Below are 17048 nucleotides of genomic sequence, written 5' to 3'. Positions count from 1 at the left end.
TGATCTCAATCTCTTGACCTCATGATCTGCCTGCCTCAGCCTCCCAGAGTGCTGGGATTACAGGCGTGAGCCACTGCACCCAGCCTCTTTTTTTTTTTTTTTCTTTTTTTAATTCTGAGTCTTGATTTTCTCTTCCATAGACACACATCCCCACCTTGTACATAGGGGCTTAAAAAAGCTATTGTGTGTTCAGTGGATGAATATAAATTAGGTGTATTTAGGAGCTGCTGTTATATTCGGTTTCCTGTGTGGTTGAGCAGAGAGAAGGGGTATTACTTTTTGAGTAATTGGAAAACTTGTCCAGGATTCCAGCATGATCACTTTTGTAGTCCTTTCCCTCTATTAGGCCATTTGCTAGGCCTGCTGATTCCATGCAATATAATTTTCTTTTCTTTTTCTTTTTTTCTTTTTTTTTTCTTGGTTTTTTTTTTTTTTTTTTTTTTTTTTTTGGAGGGGGAGACAGGGTTTTACTCTCTCACCCAGACTGGAGTGCAGAGGCACAGACATGGCTCACTGCAACCTCTGACCTCCCAGACTCAAGCAATCCTCCTTAGCCTCCCGAGCAGGTGGGACTACTGGCATGCACCACCAAACTCAGCTAATTTTTGTATTTTTTGTAAAGGTAGGTGTTTCACCATGTTGCCCAGGCTGGTCTCCAACTCGAGCTCAAGCCATCCGCCTGATGCAGCATAACTTTCGTCTTTGTCTTTTTTGCCTAAGCTTTCCAGATTAATTTATGGTCTGGTTCTTGTAATGCACATGCCACAGGATAAACAGAAGGCCTTGTTCTTTATACTGTTTGCTGCCTTTGAGGGTCATTGAGCTCCTCAGAGATACCTTTTTTTTTTTTTGAGATGGAGTCTCACTCAGTCGCCCAGGCTGGAGTACAGTGGCGGCACGATCTCAGCTCACCGCAACTGCTGTCTCCCAGGTTCAAGTGCTTCTCCAGCCTCAGCCTCCTGAGTAGCTGAGATTACAAGCTTGCGTCACCATACCCAACTAATTTTTGTGTTTTTTAGTAGAGACGGGGTTTCACCATGTTGACCAGGCTGGTCTCAAAAGTCCTGACCTCAGGTGATCCGCCTGCCTCGGCCTCCCAAAGTGCTGGGATTACAAGGCATGAGCCACTGTGTCCGGCCTTATTTGTTATTTTTTAATTTTTTTGGAGACAGAGTTTTGCTGTCATCCAGGCTGGAATGCGTTGGTGCAGTCAGATCACTGCTGCCTCAAATTTCAGGCCTCAAGCAGTCTTCCCACCTCCACCTCCTTAGTAGCTAGGACTACAGGCAGGAGCCACCATGCCTGGTGCAATTCTATATAACCTTAGATCATTCCAGTGAGTTGCTACCTGGTTTAAGCTAGACGTCCTAAGTTCCTCTTTAATATCTGGCTTATGTTTGGTTTTCACAACATCCTTTCTGAATTTATATAACCCCTTGGTATAAGTCATCAGCTGGGAGAACAGAAAGTGTTTTGAATATTCAGGGGGTTCTGATTTTTAGACAGCAACTAAGAGATGTCCTCATTGTTTCCTCTTGGTGTGTTCACAGAGTCATTACCAGCTCCAGCTGTGCCCTGGTGCAGACTGCCCCATGGTTATTCGGGTACAAGAGCCTAGAGCTCGCCGAGTACAGTGCAATCGGTGCAACGAGGTCTTCTGGTAAGAGTGAGTGTGAGTGCTGAACAGCCCTGGGCTCATGCCCCATCCTCCAAAGCACCACTGCTGTTGCTCCATGTGAGGGCGGCACTGGAAGAGGCAGGGTCTCTGAGCCAACAGAGCAACTGTGCTCCAAGTGGGTAGGTTTATGCCCAGCATCTCATATTCCACTAAGTCTTCAATACATGCTCAGTCTGGAGGCAAGGAAGTGACACAGGTTCTTGGAGAATGTGTTGTGGCTTATGCTACTAAGTCTCATGGCCCAGAGATTGTGTGGGATGTATCTGTCTGCATAGCTAATCACATATTACTGTGTTTGAAAGATATAATCTTCAGCATTTTAATCTTTCTCTGTCTTGGCCTTTCTTGGCTAATTTTTGTAAAACTAAGTCATAAATATGTTCTACATCTACTCAAGGTTCACTTCATTCAGTAGATACCGTGGGAATAACTAAAGCTTACCAGATGACAGACACTATCCTGATCACTTACCTTGCTTTATCACAACCGTATATGACCCTTATATTCTCTCGTTTTTTGTTGTTTTCTTGAGATGGAGTCTTGCTTTGTAGCCCAAGGTGGAGTGCAGTGGTGCATACTTTGCTTACCACAACCTCCATCTCCCAGGGTCAAGCAATTTTCCTACCTCAGCCTCCTGAGTAGCTGGGATTACAGGCACATGCCACCATGCCCGGCTGATTTTTGTATTTTTAGTAGAGACGGGATTTTGCCATGTTGGCCAGGCTGGTCTCAAACTCCTGACCTCATGATCTGCCCACCTTGGCCTCCCAAAGTACTGGGATTACAGGATTGAGGCACCGCGCCTGGCTATGACCCTTATATTCTATGAAGATATCAAGGTACAAGGTAAACCTAGTAAATGGTAGAACCATAATTTAGGCCCAGATCTGTCCTAATCATACCTCCCTGGAATATTCATCGTGGGGCTTCAGAGAAACTGCTTGGAAAATGAGATGTGTGTCTGTGTGCGCATGCCTGCATTTCAAAACATTATTGACACCAAAGGTTAAGAATCACTAATGTAGTGGTTCTTTCATTTTAAATCAGGCAGCCACCAGGATCACAGCAGATTCAGAGAGACTCCTTGTAATTGTTCTTTATTCTTGTGTCCCACTTTATGAAGTTACCTCCCTGGGTATTTGCCTCAGGGCCTTTTCTAGCCACAAAGTACTGTTGGCCTGCATGAAAGAAAATTTGAAAATATGGAAGCCTAGCCCAATGAATATTGGAGTCTTTTTTTTTTCTGTTTTAAGTTTCAGTGTCATCAGATATATCATGACCCTACAGATTTTGCAAGTTCTGGCATTTGTGCATCCTTGTGTGCATGTCTGACTGGGAAATCAGATGAGACTCCCAGAAGTGGATCTCAATCCTGCCTTAGGTCTGAGCTAAGGAGTCCTTCTCAGAGCACCTCACCATGCCCTATGAGAGTCATAGCTCTGCATTTGACATCTTGGGGGTTGGTAAACAAGAGGTTTAAACAAGATACTTAACATACATAGCATAGCTCACTGCAGCCTCAAACCCCTGGTATGAAGTGATCCTTCTGCCTTAGCCTTCCAAGTAGCTGAAACTACAGATGCCCGGCTAATTTTTAAAAATTTGTTGTAGAGGCCAGGTGCAGTGGCTCACGCCTGTGACTCCAGCACTTTAGGAGGCCGAGGCGGGTGGATCACCTAAGGTCAGGAATTCAAGACTAGCCTGGCCAACATGGTGAAATCCCGTCTCTACTAAAAATACAAAAATTAGCCAGGTGTAGTGGCAGGAGCCTGTAATCTCAGCTACTCAGGAGGCTGAGGCAGGAAAATCACTTGAACCAGGGAGGCAGAGGTTGCAGTGAGCCGAGATCATGCCATTGCACTCCAGCCTGGGTGACAAAAGTGAAACTCTGTCTTAAAAAAAAAAAGATTGTAGAGGCAGGGTCTTCCTATGTTGCCTACGTTGGTCTCAAACTCCTGGTCTAAAGCGATCCCTTTTTTTTTTTTAAACAGGGTCTCTCTCAGTTGCCCATGTTGCAGCACAGTGATGCGAATATAGCTCACTGCAGCCTTGACCTCCAGAGCTCAGGCAATCCTCCTACCTTAGACTCTCTAATAGCTGGGACTACAGACACATACCACCACACCTGGCTAATTTTTTCATTTTTTGTAGAGATGGGGTCTCACCATGTTGTCCAGGCTGGCTTCAAACTCCTGGGCTCAAGCAGTCCTCCCATCTTGACCTTCCATAGTACTAGGATTATAAGCATGAACCACTGCACTTGGCCTACAGAAACATTTTATTTGTGCATGTTAGAGCATGTCTTACAAAGGCTTAAGTTGAAGAGACATTCATGTAGTATTTCAGTATAACTCATGAGTAAGTAAAGGTTCCATGGGCCTTGAGAGAGAAATTTACCTATTTGAAAAGCTCTAGACCGGGCAGGGTGGCCCACACCTGTAATCCCAGCACTTTGGGAGACCGAGGCGAGCAGATCATAAGGTCAAGAGATGAAGACCATCCTGGCCAACATGGTGAAACCCCATCTCTACTAAAAATACAAAAAATAGACTGGGCGCAGTGGCTCATGCCTGTAATCCCAGCACTTTGGGAGGCCGAGGTGGGCGGATCACGAGGTCAGGAGATCGAGACCATCCTGGCTAACACGGTGAAACCCATCTCTACTAAAAATACAAAAAATTATCCGGGTGTTGTGGCGGGCGCCTATAGTCCCAGCTACTCGGGAAGCTGAGGCAGGAGAATGATGTGAAGCCGGGGAGGTGGAGCTTGCAGTGAGGCGAGATCGCGCCACTGCACTCCAGCCTGGCGACAAAGCAAGACTCCGTCTCAAAAAAAAAGAAAAGCTCTAATTCATGATTTATTGACTTGGATAAAAGGAAAATTTTAAACATGGGACCCTGACTTAATGAATATTTGAATGTTTTTCTTTTCCAATTTTAAGTTTCAAGTGTCGTCAGATGTATCATGCACCCACAGACTGCGCCACGATCCGGAAATGGCTCACGAAGTGTGCAGACGACTCTGAAACAGCCAACTACATTAGTGCTCACACTAAAGACGTAAGGATTGTATTTTACCTCTCATGGATCTGCCCTCTTATTGCTGCCCAGGGCCTAACCTTGGAGATTTGCCATCTGAGAGCAGAATACCCAGAGCCCCAGGGCCCTTCCTGAGGACTGGGGGTTGGGGACCCTCATGCAGAGTTGGCAGCTTGTAGCAGTTTATCACAGGATGCATTGGGTGCATTTTTTCTTTATTATTATGAAATGCCAAAATGCCAGAAAAGGGGGAACTAATTAGAAGAAAACTACCAGCCTTTAACAGCTCTGAAAAAGAGGTGGTTAATAGCCACACTTGATACATAGTAAGGCTGTAATGCAAGCTCAGACCTGCACGATACTCATTTTGAAGTTTCCCGTGGGAAAGTATGGCCCGCGGGCTCTAGGGGTCACTGTACCCTTTGTCAGTCACTTGCAGAGTATGCACTCACAAGCACAGTTTTAATAACGACATTATTAAACATGGTCGACTTCACAGCAGTGGGAGATCACAGCATCAGACTGGTCTCTGCATTGCTGCCTCAGGTTGCTGGCATCTCTCAAATGGTAGAGAGGAGCTTTAGATGTGGTTTCCTTACGCTCTTCTCAAAGCAGAAGTTCAGGCAAGCTGACCACGACTGAATCCATTGTGGCAGCTCCTGTGCTTCTTTGCCAGTCCTTTCAAGAAGGCAGGTTTTCTGCTGATTCAACCTGTGCTTAATCTGAGCAGCTTTGTGGCAGGGGCAGATGGTGGAAGGAAGACTTAGTGGGGTTCAGCTGGTGCTTGAAGCATTTCAAAGCCAAATATGCTGACCTCATTTCCTTGAATTGCTGTTCCAGCCTCAGTGACCTGCCACATTAAAATGAGATGCTCCTCCCCAGAAGTGCTCGCACGATGAGCAACTGGGCACAGGTGCCAGGAGCTTTGTGTAATTTGTCTTAAAACCAACCTGGTGGTATGTGAGCCTAATGGCACCCTTCTGTCTCCTCAGTGTCCCAAGTGCAACATCTGCATTGAGAAGAATGGAGGCTGTAATCACATGGTGAGCAGAAGCCTCTGCACTTTGTATGTGTGACATGGAACCTTTGGTCAGTGTGCCCTTAACGTGTTCTCTTCTGTTTCCCTCTGACAGCAATGCTCCAAATGTAAACACGGTGAGTTCTAAGCTTGGTATGTAAGGCCCAGTGGCACTTTCTTTTGGTTGGGTCTCCGTTACTATTTAAGTGAGTACTTCTGCCATGAAATGACAGAACATAGAAGAGCCTCAGTCACTTAACAGTCACGGTAACTGGCATAAAGTAGCTTTTTTTTTTTTTATTTTCTATTTTTTGGTCCCTCTTACAATCCCACTGCTATCTTGCTAACATACATAGTCAGACGTCAAGTTTGGGATAATCCTCATGATCCTCAGTTATCCAAGAAGATGATTTCAGGGTGTTGCTTTCACTTTTTTGCCAAGGCAGGTAAGTAGCTTGGGGCTTATCTGTGCTACCTTGTAGATACCTTTACCAGAAGTAGTAAAATAATGGTTTTCCCTTGCTGTTTTACAGAGTTTCTAGTGGGGGTTTTGATTTAACCTTTCAGACCTCTTTCATCGATCAGGAATAATTTACATAGCTAGAACCCATTGGTTTTGTATGCCACCCGGCCAGGTCAGCTGAAGAAACAGACTTCAAGCAGAAAATATGTCCAAGTGGGTCTCCTACCCAGCTGCTTTGATGCTTATCAGGAGCCCCTGAGAGTCTGTGAGAGTTTCTTTTTTTTTTTTTTTTTTTTTTTTTTTGTGAAGGAATCTCACTCTGTCACCCAGGCTGGAGTTCAGTGATGCAATCTCAGCTCATTGTAACCTCCATCTCCTGTTTTCAAGCAGTTCTCCTGCCTCAGCCTTCCGAGTAGCTGGGATTACAGGCATCTGCCACCGCGCCTGGCTAATTTCTGTATTTGTAGTAGAGAAGAGGTTTTGCCGTGTTGGCCAGGCTGGTCTCAAACTCCTGACCTCAGGTGATCTGCCTACCTTGGCCTCCCAAAGTGCTGGGACTACAGGAATGAGCCACTGCACCTGACCGAGAGTTTTGCTTTGTAAGGGCCTGTGCAAATGCTATTTCCAGGAACCCTCTTTTCTGTATTTTTTGAGACCAGAGTCTCACTCTGTCGCCCAGGCTGGAGTGCAGTGGCGTGATCTTGGCTCACTGCAACCTCCACCTCCTGGGTTTAAGCAATTCTGCCACTGCAGCCTCCTGAGTAGCTGGGATTACAGGGACTCACCACCACACCTGGCTACTTTTTTGTATTTTTAGTAGAGACGGGGTTTACACCACGTTAGCCAGGCTGGTTCAAACTCTTCACCTCGGCCGGGCGCGGTGGCTCATGCCTGTAATCCCAGCACTTTGGGAGGCCGAGGTGGGTGGATCACGAGGTCAGGAGATCGAGACCATCCTGGCTAACACAGTGAAACCCTGTCTCTACTAAAAATACAAAAAATTAGCCGAGCATGGTGGCAGGCACTTATATGTAGTCCCAGCTACTCGGGAGGCTGAGGGAGGAGAATGGTGTGAACCTGGGAGGCGGAGCTTGCAGTGAGCCGAGACAGAGCCACTGCACTCCAGCCTGGGCGACAGAGCGAGACTCCATCTCAAAAACAAACAAACAAACAAAAAACTCTTGACCTCAGGATCTGCCAGCTTCTCAGTGTGCTGGTATTATAGGCGTGAACCACCGTGCCTGGCCTTTTTTTTTTTTCCCCCCCAAAGATGGAGGTTTGCTCGTCACTCAGGCTGGAATCTAATGGCGCAATCTTGGCTCACTGCAACATCTGCCTCCTGGGTTCGAGCAGTTCTACCTCAGCCTCCCCAGTAGCTGCAATTACAGGCACCCACCACCACACCTGGATAATTTTTGTGTTCTTAGTATAGATGGGGTTTCACCATGTTGTCCAGGCTGGTCTCGAACTTCTGACCTCAGGCAATCTGCCTGCCTTGACCTCCCAAATTGCTGGGATTATAGGTGTGAGCCACCGTGCCCGGCCCCAGGAGCCCTCTTAATCAGAGTGGTCATGGCAGGGACTTAGACAGTAAAATTGACTCTGCAGTGCCGAATGAAGATAGGCCATGGCTAGTGGCATATTTCTGTGGGGCCACACTCTTTTTTTTTTTTTTTGGAGACAGAGAAGCTCTGTCGCCCAGGCTGGAGTGCAGTGGCGCGATCTCAGCTCACTGCAAGCTCCGCCTCCCGGGTTCACGCCATTCTCCCGCCTCAGCCTCTGGAGTAGTTGGGACTACAGGCGCCCGCCACCACGCCCGGCTAATTTCTTTTATTTTTAGTAGAGACGGGGTTTCACCATGTTAGCCAGGATGGTCTCGATCTCCTGACCTCATGATCCACCCACCTCGGCCTCTCAAAGTGCTGGGATTACAGGCTTGAGCCAGCGTGCCCACACACTTTCCCCCTCTTTTTCTTGGTATATATCGGAGAGAGAAGTATATCATACACTTAGAACAATGCAAAAGACACACAGAGTTTAAAGAATAATGACAAATACCCCAGCACCCACCACATTTCTAGTGCCTAAGAAGCCCCATGAGTGTCCATATCGCTTGACACCCAGAGTTAACTGCCATCTCACAAGAATCACTTGAACCCAGGAGGTAGAGGTCATAGTGAACCGAGATTGTGCCACTGGACTCCAGCCTGGGCGATAGAGCGAGACTCCATCTCAAAAAAAACTGCCATCTCTTTCTTTGCTGTATATTTATATCACCTATATGGGCAACCCTAAGGAATGTGGTGGTTTTTTTGTTTGTTTTTTGTTTTTTTCGAGACGGAGTCTCGCTCTGTCACCCAGGCTGAGTGCAGTGGCGCGATCTCAGCTCACTGCAACCTCCACCTCCGAGGTTCAAGCAATTATCCTTGCTGGGCTTCTGGAGTAGCTGGAATTGCAGTCACATGCCACCGCACCCAGCTAATTTTTGATGAAGTCTCACTCTGTCGCCGGGGGTAGAGTGCAGTGGTGCAATCTCGGCTCACTGCAACCTCCGCCTCCTGGGTTCAAGCAATTCTCCTGCCTCAGCCTCCCAAGTAGCTGAGATTATAGGCGCCCGCCACTATACCCAGCTAATTTTTTGTATTTTTGTTAGAGACGTGGTTTCACCATGTTGGCCAGGCTGGTCTTGAACTCTGACCTCGTGATTAGCCCGCCTTGGCCTCCCAAAGTGCTTGGATTACAGGTGTGAGCCACCACGCCCGGCCTGTATTGTTTGAAATGGTAGCAAGCACACCTAGCTAATTAAGGAGAGGGCAGTGTTGCCACTATTAGGTGAAGGCTCCCATAAGAGAAATGGAACAACCTCTGGGTCTCCGGGTTTTGCTTTGGCTTCCCTAAAATGATTCAACCTCATTTTTTGGTAAGTCAGTAAGCCAAGTTATCCCAGGAGATTGAATCCTGAGAAACAGGAGTTACCCTGTCAGGGTCTCTGGAAGAGGCAGAATAGGCCAGATATAAAATCGAATAAGGTATTATTAGAACACACAATGTGTGTTCTAGACAACCAGGAGGACCTCACTTAGACAAGTTTTGCTTCTCGTAGCAGCCTTGACACAGATATAACAAGGCACATAGCCCATGTGCTCATGGAATGCAGAATATCAACAGGCCATTGTTCATCCAACAAAACTGTGGTTGGCTTCTCTCCATTAGACTGCAATAATTCTTTGAGCATCTAACAATGAATCTTTGAACATATAGGGGATTTTTTTTTTTTTTTTTTGAGACAAGGTCTCGTTCTGTCACCCAGGCTGGAGTGCAGTGGTGCAATCTCGGCTCAGTCTCCGCCCTGAAGGTTCAACCAGTTCTCGTGCTTCAGCCTCCCAAGTAGCTACTGGCACGTGCCACCACACCTGGCTAATTTGTGTGTGTGTGTGTGTGTGTGTATATATGTATTTTTTTTTTAATAGAGATGGGGATTTCACCACGTTGGCCAGGCTGGTCTCAAATTCCTGACCTCAGGTGTTCCACCCGCCTTGGCCTCCCAGAGTACTGGGATTACAGGTGTGAGCTACCACGAAAGCAGAATCATAGTTCTGATTATGAACCATTGGATAGCTCTAGGTTTTATGGAAATGTATTATTTGTCAGGCGCAGTGGCTCATGCCTGTAATCCCAGCACTTTGAGAGGCAGAGGTGGGCAGATCACTGAACATTGGGGGTTCGAGACTAGCCTAGCCAACATGGTGAAACCCCATCTCTACTAAAAATACAAAAATTAGCCAGCATGTTGGTGGGCACCTGTCATCCCAGCTACTCGGGAGGCTGAGGCAAGTGAATCGCTTGAACCTGGAATGCAGAGGTTGCAGTAAGCTGAGATCGTGCCACTGCACTCCAGCCTGGGTGACAGAGTGAGAATTCGTCTCAAAAAAAAAAAGAAAAATAAGAAATGTGTTCTTTAAAATAGAAGGAAAAGGGGAAAAGCCTTTATTCTTAGCTTCATATACAAAAATCTTTCTAGGACAAGTGTGAGGGTAGGAAGCAGTAGGGAGGTCAGTTTGTACTGATGATGTGCATTTAGACAGTCAGGTGGGCCTCAGTTGGACAAGTTCCTGCTTCTCATAGTGGCATTGACATAGCAGACCAGTAGTCTGTACGGTCAGCATCTGCCTGTGTTAGATTAATAAAGCACATGGCGCATGTGCCCATGGAATAGAAATTATCCATAGGCTTTTGTTCCTATCAGCAAATACAGACTACAAGGACAGTAGGATGTGACAGGGATGAGAGGTGCGCATTCCTTCAGGAAAGAGGCCCCCTTGGGAAGTTCTGTTCAGGTGACCCCTTTGGGAGCAGGATCTGACTGTCTCTCTCCTCTGCCTATAGAGGAAAGTGGAGTTGTCTTGTAGATGTAAATGACTCTTCCTCTGTTCTACACAGACTTCTGCTGGATGTGTCTAGGAGATTGGAAGACTCATGGCAGTGAATACTATGAGTGTAGTCGTTACAAGGAGAATCCTGACATTGTGAACCAGAGCCAACAAGCCCAGGCGAGGGAAGCCCTCAAGAAGTACTTATTCTACTTCGAGAGGGTAGGTGTCCTGTCCTGTACCTTCCCCTACAGGGTAGGCTTCTTCCACTTGACCTGCTGGTGGGATTCCCAGGGGACTGGTAGACAGAGCCAGCCTGTGCACATAGAAGTCAGTGAATGGAGCTCCTGCGGTATCCCTGGGTATCCCTCTATAGATGTGCCTTTCAAGCTCTACAGGGTATATCTCCTATCTCCAGCCAACTGGGAAGGACCTGGTACTGACTTTGGTTGAATGATGGATTGAAGGACAATGAGGGGCCATCAGACAGTCTTTTCCATCTAGTGCCATCTTTTTTTTTTCTTTTTTTCAACGTTTTTAATTTTTATTTATTTTTTTCTTTCTGTCCTCACAATCTGTTCCCATAGTATCATCTTAGTAGTCAGATTTGGAAAGCAGTTTCTCCCAGGGAGCCCTTCAGAAGCCCAAAGAGCACCATGCATAATGGTCTCTAACCACAGTAGACCATCAGGGTCCTAGCTTTGCATAGTCGTCAGGGCTGGAGTCCCATTGCCCCAGAAGGGTAGTGATCTGGCAGGCATACAGCTGTTCTGGACAGGTTAGAAGGATGGACTGAAGAAGATCTGCTCTTGCACTTTGGGGAATAAGTTAGAGGAGTCTGTGGCCATGTCCTGTCAGCAAGGTGTCTATCCTGAACTCCTGTGTAGACCTCTGTACCTTCGTGGGACTCGTGTGGTTTTCCCCTTCTGTGCCCTGTAGTGGGAAAACCACAACAAAAGCTTGCAGCTTGAGGCACAGACATACCAGCGGATTCACGAGAAGATTCAGGAGAGGGTCATGAACAATCTGGGGACATGGATCGACTGGCAGTACCTACAGAATGCTGCCAAGCTCTTGGCCAAGGTATCTACCACTTCACTCATCCTATCCCTGGTCCAGTGCCTGGCTCTGTCACAACCTCTGAAGGTGGGAAGCCCTGTTGAAAGAGGGTATTTTAGCACCCTGTGCAGCCTTTCATGCTTCTGCTTGTGGATCCACATCTTCCTGTGCTGTGCCCATCAAGGACCCAGTCCTCTGCTGGATGTCCAGGGGATTTATAAGAGTGTTGCACTGCCTCTGCCTGCAGGGAAAACTAGAGCACTTTTCTTCTCCTTTTGTCCTGTGTATGCATCACTCAAAGGAAAATAAAAGATTGAAGGGCCGGGCGTGGTGGCTCACCCCTGTAATCCCAGCACTTTGGGAAGCCGAGGTGGGCGGATCACTTGAGGTCAGGAGTTTGAGACCAGCCTGGCCAACATGGTGAAACCCCGTCTCTACTAAAAATACAAAAGTTAGCTAGGCATGGGGGCGCATGCCTGTAGTTCCAGCTGCTTGGGAGGCTGAGGCACGAGAATCGCTTGAACCTAGGAGTTGGAGGCTGCAGTGAGCTGAGATCATTGCACTCCAGTCTGGGTGACAAAGCAAGACTCTGTCTCAAGGGAAAAAAAAAAAAAAAGGTTGGGCAGGGTGCAGTGTCTCACGCCTATGATCCCAGCATTTTGGAAGGGCAAAGCAGGTGGATTGCTTGAGCCCAGGAGTTTGAGACCAGCCTGGGCAACATGAGAAAACCCCGTCTCTACAAAAAAATACAAAAATTCGCCTGGTGTGGTGATGCACACCTGTAGTCCTGGCTACTTGGAAGGCTGAGGTGGGAGGATCGCTTGAGTCTGGGAGGCAGAGTTTGCAGTAAGTGGGGATCGCACCACTGCACTCCAGCCTGGGCATCAGAATGAAACCTTGTTTCAAAAAAAAAAAAAGGTTATCTTTGGCTAAGCATTGAGATAGATGTGTTGACTCTGATGTCCTACTCAAGAGGGAAAAGCTATTGAGGCAGCTGCTGGTAATCACTTTGTAAAAGAAACTGGGTGTTCTGTGACCATTGTTGTTTGTTTGTTTTTTCCCCATATCTTTTCACAATTCATCTCTATTTGGCTTAGTATCATTTCTTTCAGGCCCATACCTATAGAGCTAAGCTCATTTGCATGTGAAGGGTAGGAATTGTAAGAGCCACCTGAGATGCAGGTAGCTTAGAATCACAGACACAGGTCCCTTCTCTCCTGTTGCAGTGTCGATACACCCTGCAGTACACCTACCCATATGCATATTACATGGAGTCTGGACCCAGAAAGAAGCTGGTAAGGCAAAGCAATTTTTCTACTCTGTCCTGTTAGCCTCAAAGGTGCCCTTCTCTACCAGCACTTTGCAGGAGAGTGAGGAACAGACCCTGGTCATTGGGAGGGCAAAGTTAAAACAAAACTCTAATTGCAAAATTCCACTTCTACTCTGGGCACCTCCAAAATACATCTCAGGTGCTGTTATTTTGTGTAATGTAAGACACATGCACCTAATCCTCTGAACAACTATATTTAAAGGGTGATTGGCTAAAAAGGTCTGTGGCCAGTGGGAGGCCACTAGTGCCCATGCTTGGGAGGGATATTGAGCATGCATGTCCTTAAGATATATTTGACTGTTTTATACCTTAATTCTTCATCTTAGAGTTGAATTTGAATATGAATTTATTGTTACTACCAGTAACAATAAATGTTAATAAACTAGTAATTCACATTTTTGTTTAAATGCTGGAAAACAGAAAAGCATTTACGTTGTCCAGAAAGAAATTACCACTGTCAGCATTTTCCAGCCTTTTAAAATTAATATTGTGTATATATAACATTTTATTGTTATAAAGTTTATTGTTATAACTGTTATGAGTTACCTGCCTGGTAAATACCATTTTGTTAATGGTTGCATAAATGTGTCATTACATGATTGTACAATCACTTGGGACATTTATTCTTTGTTTCGTTACTATAAGTAGTACATTGAGGAACATTTTTGTGCATAAAGCTGTATCTTCTTAGATGTATAATTACTAAGTTTGAGTATTTTTAAGGCTCTTGATTTGCAGAAGGACTGAAAAAAAGTGAAGTGATAGTGTCTGAGTATATTCGTTTGACTTATTTTTTACAGCATCCTTTCCCTTTCATGTTGGGAGTGTTCTCTTTAGTGACTTAAATTCTTCCCCTTCCTTTGGGAGTGTGGAGGGTGGAGTGGACCTTTTAGGGGTGGAGGGTGAGTGTGGCCTTGCTGTTTGGATAGCCTTTTGTTTGGATTCTGGCTCTGAGCACAGGGAATAACACTACTTTCTGAGGACAGTATCAGGATTGTCTGTAGTTCTTGAGCCTGAGGTGCTGCGTGTGCCCACCCCGTGTACAGGCCCTGCCCCAGCCACAGCCCACTCACCTTTTGACCCTCCTGCTCTGCCTATGCAGTTTGAATACCAGCAGGCTCAGCTGGAGGCTGAGATCGAAAACCTCTCATGGAAAGTGGAGCGTGCAGACAGCTATGACAGAGGGGTAAGTGCCTACTGTCCTCTTGGATTCTATATTGCAGGTAAAGGAGGACTGACCTGGTAATAGGTGACAGGGTTGTTGGCTTGTGCACTGGAAGCTGCTGCTAAGAATGGGAAGGGCAGTGTTTTTTACTCCTTAGAGGTCCTGGAGGGTGTTTGTGGCTTTGGCTACTCCTTGCTCCCAGGCCTGGGCCATGCAAGCATACACCTTGTTTCTCTGATGCAGGACTTGGAGAACCAGATGCATATAGCGGAGCAGCGGAGGAGAACCCTGCTGAAAGATTTCCATGACACCTAAGTTGGGATGTGGATGTGCCGGGGTGAGGAAAATGTGGCCGCAAGGTCTCCCGGCTGCCGTACTGCATGCTGCAGGCTCTGCCTTTCATGACCCCAGGCGACAGCCAGGGCCCCACTCCTGAGAGACACTGGCAACACTTCTTAGTTGATTTCTGTTTTCTTCTCTTTTCACTTTTTGTTTCTACCAGGGTAGAGGCCATGTTGAACTGGCCTCTTTTCAGGACTTTTATTTCCCCCTGGATGGTTGTTGGGAGGGAGGGAAAGTGTTTTCTGAATGGCTATTAATAGTATTAGATCATTACAACTTATGTAACTTTCAAAGATTGTACAATTATACCAAAAAAAAAAAAAAAAAGGCAAACTATAGGATAACACAGAGCCCTTTTTGAAAATAAATTGGCGTTGGAGTGTTTTACCCTCTAGCTGTTTTACTTAGAATGTAACATATGCTGCCTACCCACCTGAAAATGTCTGTACTGCAAGAGGGCCCTGGGCCTCTGCTTTCCAGATTCACATTTGTCTGGCCAGAGTTGGAGTCCCAAAGGAAGAGCATGGGTGGCAGATGGTAGGGAATTAAACTGGCCTGTGCAGTGGGCACAGAGCACAAGGAGTCACAGCATACCTCCTGCCTTACTATGGCGGTACGGAGACAGTTCAGAACATGGTCTTCTTGCCACAGGGTGGTGTTGTCTCTGGTGGTGCTGCATGTCTGTGGCTCACCTTTGTTCTTGAAACTGAGGTTTACCTGGATCTGGCTACTGAGGCTAGAGCCCACAGCAGAATGGGGGTGGGCCTGTGGCCCCCTAAACTAGGGGGCATAGGTTCATCACAGCATTTCCTTTTGTCTCCTAAAGATAGGGATCTACTTTTGAAGGGAATTGTTCCTCCCAAATAAATTTGCTTTACCTTGGTCCTTTCTTTTGTGCCAGTATTCAAGTGGTATAGCCCTGAGCAGGGTCACATTTGGCCAAACCTGACACTGTCTTGCTGCACTCTCCTTTGGCAAACATCAGGGTCAGAATTCAGGATAGCCTTCCCTAGGGCACTGGCCTTTCTGGCACGGGGACCACGTTTTCACAGGTTATTTTCATGTTACCTGGAGTGTGTCCAGAGGCTGCTCTGAGGCTGAGGTGTATTCCCCCTTGCCTGGTTTCCAGCTGTCAGAGGGATACCATCCTAGGGTCTGGGAGTCCAAGGCCATGGGACTCCTTGGTTTGTGGTCCCAGATCCTGTACTAAGAAGGGTCTGGCCAGAGGAACAGACCAGTTTTCGCACAGTGAAGTGCAAGGGAACAAGTGGTTTGCCTGGTGTCCTACCTTTCCTGAATCTGGTCCTGTGGGCCATTGAAAAGTTAGATCTGTGATTGCTGGGGTTTTTGTGGCTTTGTTCAATGCTTCCACTCTAGGGCAGGCAGAGCAGTCTATACTCTCCCACACCTGCTTGACCTCCAGGGAGAGCTGATACAGAGATCTGTGAATATTACGATAGAAATTATTTGGTATTCATACATTTCACCTTCAAGTCAGCAATTTCCCAGGTACCATGTAAGCTATAAAACAGTCATTCTTAAAGACACAGGATAGTTGTGACTCATGGAATCATGAGGTCCATGGCTGGTTGCAGGTTCCCTTTCTCCTTCCCCAGGTTTTGTCTCTTACTGTGTTGTCCCCAGCAAGGGAGAGACTGTGGGGTGGATTGGGAGAACAAATTAGGAGTATAGCGGATGAACCCAGAATGGAACAGTGGGGGCGCTAACTGAATGAGGAGAGTACCTGCTGCAGGACCTGGAGGTCAGGTGTGAATGCTGTATTGGCACAAGGAATAAATATCCTGGCCTCTGGAGCCTTTACCTCTCCATCAAGTCCTTCCTGTGATACTGCCATGGCACAGGATCTGAGTTGCAGCTCTGCACCCTAAATCACACCCTAGGCATTGTCTGGGCTGCAGGGCTGCCACATTCTGCACTTGTGTCCAGCTGTGGCCCTGGATGCTGGGGCTGCAGGGTTTTCTGTGCTCAGACTATAGCCTATAGCTCTTGGCCTGTGTAGAGTCCCCTCCTGTGCCCCCAGTGGCTGTTTGTCAACATCATCAGGAAGATGGGAAAGGTCAGGTAGAATTTTTCTGCCCTACAAAGGGTAGAAGAGAAAGGACACAGTATTTTCATGAATTTACCATATATCTTTGTTTTCTTCAAAGAAAAGTTAATTGAGGCAATGTCATCTGCTCAAAGTTGAGTGGTTTATTCACAATAAACTGTAAGTTTCTGATTATAAAAATGTGTCCAGAGTGTTTCTTCATGGGGTCTAGGTAGTCTCCTGAGCCCACAGGGGTCTGGCCAGTGAACACCAGAGGAGTGCCTTCCTATCAGTCAGCCCCTTCTTCCAGAGGGCTGGGGAGGCCCCAGTGACCAAACTCAGCTCTGTTTTCCCTTTCTGGCTGTTGGGGGAGAGGGCACCTGTAAGTGATCCCCGTGGAATGAAGTAGAAAATCCTGGCAGTTTTCAGCTCTCCTCTCCTTCCCTGGGTACAGGCTGAATCATTCCCCATCAAAAACAGATCCCAGGGTTGTGGTAGGGTACTGAAATAAATGTCCCAACCCACCCACCCCCCCCCC

The 17048-nt window shown here is 46.8% G+C and overlaps 1 protein-coding gene across 2 annotated transcripts in view; it reads left to right on the top strand.

Moving 5' to 3' along the window:
* Positions 1-16711, top strand: part of ARIH2 (ariadne RBR E3 ubiquitin protein ligase 2) — a 60606-nt gene extending 43895 nt beyond the window's left edge. For both annotated transcript variants that reach the window (XM_017868145.1, XM_017868144.1), the window contains 9 exons: positions 1551-1660; positions 4620-4737; positions 5709-5759; positions 5850-5871; positions 10638-10789; positions 11507-11650; positions 12853-12921; positions 14059-14142; positions 14365-16711. In XM_017868145.1, coding sequence (XP_017723634.1) covers positions 1551-1660; positions 4620-4737; positions 5709-5759; positions 5850-5871; positions 10638-10789; positions 11507-11650; positions 12853-12921; positions 14059-14142; positions 14365-14436 — 822 coding nt within the window. In that variant the 3' untranslated portion in view covers positions 14437-16711. The remainder of the gene's footprint in view (positions 1-1550; positions 1661-4619; positions 4738-5708; positions 5760-5849; positions 5872-10637; positions 10790-11506; positions 11651-12852; positions 12922-14058; positions 14143-14364) is intronic.
* Positions 16712-17048: the final 337 nt, after the last annotated feature.

Source organism: Rhinopithecus bieti, unplaced genomic scaffold (genome assembly GCF_001698545.2).
Source record: "Rhinopithecus bieti isolate Rb0 unplaced genomic scaffold, ASM169854v2 scaffold_3875, whole genome shotgun sequence".
Classification (NCBI taxonomy): domain Eukaryota; kingdom Metazoa; phylum Chordata; class Mammalia; order Primates; family Cercopithecidae; genus Rhinopithecus; species Rhinopithecus bieti.
The sequence above is the reverse complement of the archived record's forward strand: the minus strand, read 5'-3'. Positions and strand labels throughout refer to the sequence as shown.